Source organism: Impatiens glandulifera, chromosome 8, assembly GCF_907164915.1.
Source record: "Impatiens glandulifera chromosome 8, dImpGla2.1, whole genome shotgun sequence".
NCBI lineage: Eukaryota > Viridiplantae > Streptophyta > Magnoliopsida > Ericales > Balsaminaceae > Impatiens > Impatiens glandulifera.
The window spans coordinates 33,430,038-33,434,806 of NC_061869.1; the positions used below are offsets into that span (position 1 = coordinate 33,430,038).

The window sequence follows — 4,769 nt, forward strand, 5'->3', positions numbered from 1 at the left end:
TCATTTGACCTGTACAGTCAGGATCGTTTTGACTATATGACGGTTATTTCTAAAGGTATGCAAAAAATGGGCATCTACTTTATTCTCCAATCTATTCCAATTGATTTACTCAAGAAATAAGAAGAGTGTGGGCTTCTCAGCCCAACTCGGCTGGCTTATGAAGCAATTGAGTGTTCTTATGGGAGAGGGTGAGGCTATTAACTTGAATCGCATATTCACCAACTTCTTTGTGAAGAGAACTCTTGCGAGAATGAAGCTCTCAAAGGACTTGATTTCTGTCTCATCTAGCCAACAGACGGGTGGTCAGTCGGTCACTCGGTCTAAGCAACAGGCTGCTTCTGTTCAATCTATAGGGGCGTAAAAAACCAAATTGGGGAACCTTTGCCCACTCCTAAACCAGCTGTGGTTCTTGGAAATGGTAAAAGTATTGTTACAGAAACTCCTAAGAAGGTTTCGGAAGCCAGGTTTGTTGTTAACCTTATGATGGAGCAAGTTAAGGTGAAAGTAGTTGAGAAGATCGATATCTACTTTATTGTGGCAAATCTAAACATTATTGTGGCAAAGGCTCTTCAGGGCAGGGCAGGGCAGGTTCATTTGACCTATACAGCTAGGACCGTTTTAACTATATGACGGTTATTTCTAAAGGTATGCAAAAAATTGGGCATCTACTTTATTCTCCAATCTCTTCCAATTGATTTACACAAGAAACAAGCAGAGTGTGGGCTTCTAAGCCCAACTCGACTGGCTTATGAAGCATTTGGATGTTCCTATGGGCGAGGGTGAGGCTATAAACCTGAGTCGCATATTCACCAACTTCTTTGTGAAGAGAACTCTTTAGAGAATGAAGATCTTAAAGGACTTGATTTCAGGCTCATCTAGCCAACAGACGGGTGTCCAGTCGGTCACTCGGTCTAAGCAACAAGATGTTTTTGTTCAGTCTACAGGGACAAAAAGAACCAAATTGGGGAACCTTTGCCCACTTATAAACCAGTTGTGGTTCCTAGAAAGAGTAAAAGTATTGTTACAGAAACTCCTAAGAAGGTTTCAGAAGCCAGGTTTATTATTAACCTTATGATGGAGCAAGTTGAGGTCAAATTAGTTGAGAAGGTCGATATCTACTTTATTGTGGCAAATCTAAACAATATTGTGGCAAAGGCTCTTTAGGGCAGGGAAGGTTCATTTGTCCTGTATAGTTAGGACTGTTTTGACTATATGACGGTTATTTCTAAAGGTATGCAAAAAACTAGATATCTACTTTATTCTCCAATCTCTTCCAATTGATTTACTTAAGAAACAAGTAGAGTGTGGGCTTCTCAGCCCAACTCGGCTGGCTTACAAAGCATTTGGGTGTTCCTATGGGCGAGGGTGAGGCTAGTAACCTAAGTCGCATATTCACCTACTTCTTTGTGAAGAGAACTCTTGCGAGAATGAAGCTTTAAAAGGACTTGATTTCTAGCTCATCTAGCCAACAGACGGGTGGCCAGTCGGTCACTCGGTCTAAGCAACATGCTGGTTCTGTTCAGTCTATAGAGGCAAAAAGAACTAAAATTGGGGAACCTTTGCCCACTCCTAAACTAGTTGTGGTTCCTGGAAAGGGTAAAAGTATTGGTACAGAAACTCCTAAGAATGTTTCGTAAGCCACGTTTATTGTTAACCTTTTGATGGAGCAAGTTGAGGTGAAAGTAGTTGAGAAGATCGATATCTTCGACACCTGGGTGAACTATAGGTTAGACACAAAATTTGATGAGATTTTCTCGGAAAATGAAATTATGAAAGAAATGAAGAAGCTGATAAAGATAGAGAAGAGAGTCCTTAAATGGGTTAAAACTGATGAGGTCTCTAAAGCCCTCAAAAGAAAGGATCTGGTGGTGGTCAATATCATGGGACGTATCCTTTTTCACATGATTGAGGAAAGAAATGCCAACTTCAACCCGCTTGACAAGGATGCTCCTATAGAGCAGAATGCCCTAAAGAGACTGGACCAGATTATGAACAAATATTACTCAATTGTTCTTCAGTATGTTCATGGCACCGAGTCTTATGGATTGAATGTGTTTAATGACTTGTATTCAAGTGAAGACGAGTCGATGCATCTCTTTGAAGGTAATGATGGTGGATGAGGGGTGCTCCTCTTCAATCCTAGAGTTCAGCTCGAACACATAGGCTTTCAGATTGGCAAGCAAGTCGAAGAGCTCAATCTTATTGAGGTCTTTCAACTCCTTCATCGTCATGGTCTTGATGTCCCACTCTCTTGGTAATGCTCCCATGACCTTTATAGAAAATTCTCTATTGTTGTAGGTCTTGCCAAGAATGGCTAGAGTGGTGACAATCTTGTTGAATCTTGCGTTGAACTCAGTCATAGTCTCTTTAGGACGCATTTTGAAGTTGTCGAACTACTGAGTGGCAACCATAATTTTGTTCTTTTTGGTCTACTCATTGCCTTCACACAATTGAGTGAGTCTGTCCCAGATTTCCTTGGTTGTCTCGCATGCAATGATATAGTTGAACATGTTGTCGTCAAGAGATCTGTACAGGACGTCCATGGCCAGGTTGTTAAGGTTATTCTTCCTCTTGTCTTCATTAGTCCATTTAGATTTTTCTTTTTTGATTTTTATGGGACCATCTATGACAACACTTCACATATAATTATGAAGAGAAGCAAGATGAGCACGAACACTCTTCTTCCACGCCATGTAGTTTTCTTTCGAAAACATGGGAATTGTGGTGGAGTTGGCATCTTTAGACGTGATTAAGGTTCTTGGAGATAGCTTGAGAATAGAAAATAAGGCTCTGATACCACTTGATAGGATCGGTGTAACCAATAGAGACAAAGGTATGACTATTGTTAGCAGCTTCTGATAACCGAATTGATATAAATCATGTTAGGGATTAATATCACTTTCTATACTTCGCAAACCACAAACACTTGAAACGATTCAAGTGCAGAACTATTTGTTTATGTTTGAAGCTTTGAACCAATGAAAGATGAAAGCCAGGAGGTAAAGAACATATCAAGTTGTTTATGGATGTTCGGAGCAAACTCTCCTACGTCACTCCTTCTTACAACAACTAGAAGGATTTCAATATATACTTTGAATCAAATACAGTTTACTAAACTAACTAACACTTTATTGAACAGAACAACCTCTATTCAACTTACAATATGATCAGCAACAATCTCTCAGCTAAATAGTAATTTGATTCTTTCTCTTTTGAACTTGGAAGATGAATAACTTAGTAAGTGCAAGAGTGAATGAGTAAGTAATAGGATCGGCTTTATCAATAGAGATGGGGGTATGGCGATTGATGAAGACTTATGAAAAACGATTTGAAGGAAATCTTGTTAAGGATTTGATTCACTTTCTATTCTACGCAAACCCTTGTAAACACTTGCAATAGAATTAAGTGCGGAAATGTTTACTTAGGTTTGAAGCTTAGGATGAAAAATGAGAAGATGACAGAAAAGAACAACACAACAGTTTGTTTATGGATGTTCAGAGCAAACTCTCATACGTCACCCCTTCTTCCAACCACCGGAAGGATTCACTATAATATGATTCGAATCAAATAAAGTTTGCACACAATTAGCTCACTGTTGAACAGAACACACTCTGTTCAACTTACACGATGAGGAATATTACTCAGTTAAAGGATGCTTTGATTCTAACTCTCTCTTGATTAACACACACAGTAAAGCAATAAAGCAACTAACAGTTTCTGGATGTTCAAAAGCTTGATTTCTCAGTAATTTCTGTAAGCAAGATGATCACCCAATAATTTCCCCATTTTTGATGATGATATTGAAATCTTGTATAGATAACATCTTAAGCATATTCATCATATAAATGCAGGGTAAAACTTGTTCATCCATCACATATAACAACTTTCAAAAACCAATATTCCAAACACATAGTCAAAGAAACATAGTTTAAAGAAAATTAAGAGAAAGGAGATCATTGTTCTTCCCTTTTCACTCGAGGATCGATTGGATAGTTGAAACCTCCACCGCTTACTCCTTCACCAGTTAGCAGGTTTTGGAATGGAGGAAGAGCACGACCACCACGACCGCTTCCACTTGATCTCCCACCACGATCACCACCACTGGAACGACCTCCTCGATCACTACCAGATTGCCCACCACGTCCACTACTACTGCTTCGGCCTCTGCGATCACCACTGCTTCGACCTCCTCCTCTTTTGGTTGGCCTTGGATTTTCATCGTTGGTTTGTGCACGCTTAGATCTGGTACCGATTGATACATCGTCACCTCTTCTACTGGGCTCACCTTGAGTGATCCGAGACTGTTTTCTTTCAACAGCAGCTTTCACATTTTCTTTCTCTTGAAACTTTTTGCAAAGGAGTCGGCATACTCCAACATTTCACGTTCTGTTCTTCTCAAGCTTCCTTGAATTTCAATAAGATGATTCTTGTATAATTCCATTGATTCCATGACCTCACGATGATTATCAAGATTTATTTGTCTTTCAAGATTCATCATTTCAGATTGACGACTGAAGAGATGCTGTTCAAATTTGGAGAATTTTGAATTTGAGACATGAGTCTCATACGTATTCTTCTTCAGTGTATTATCCAATTCTTTAAGGATTTTGACACATTCAGCAACTTCTTTTCTGTCCTCTTTCTGAGTCTTCAAACTATTTACAATATGTGATCCCATAGCCATCACATTCGAAGAACTCCGCGTACAGGGCTTCATCGAAAGATATTTCCATCCCATTCACAGTAGCTAAGATGAAATCGTCCACCAT

General features: G+C 39.4%; 1 protein-coding gene across 1 annotated transcript; it reads right to left on the minus strand.

Annotated features, from left to right (window-relative positions):
• Positions 1-3,863: 3,863 nt before the first annotated feature.
• On the minus strand, positions 3,864-4,769 carry LOC124913264 (keratin, type II cytoskeletal 1-like). Its single transcript, XM_047453859.1, has 4 exons — positions 4,708-4,769; positions 4,556-4,655; positions 4,001-4,346; positions 3,864-3,883 (listed from the first exon to the last, which is right to left on the minus strand). Exons 1-4 carry the CDS (start codon positions 4,767-4,769, stop codon positions 3,864-3,866), a joined length of 528 nt encoding a protein of 175 aa, XP_047309815.1.

Excerpts from the sequence above, each read along its gene's own strand:
- LOC124913264 (XM_047453859.1), bottom strand. The coding sequence starts at position 4,769 with ATGGTGGACGATTTCATCTTAGCTACTGTGAATGGGATGGAAATATCT. Across the intron at positions 4,656-4,707 it reads ATATCTTTCGATGAAGCCCT|TTTGAAGACTCAGAAAGAGG; the intron begins GTACGCGGAGTT and ends TATTGTAAATAG. Across the intron at positions 3,884-4,000 it reads TGAAGGAGTAAGCGGTGGAG|TTGTTATATGTGATGGATGA; the intron begins GTTTCAACTATC and ends GGTTTTTGAAAG.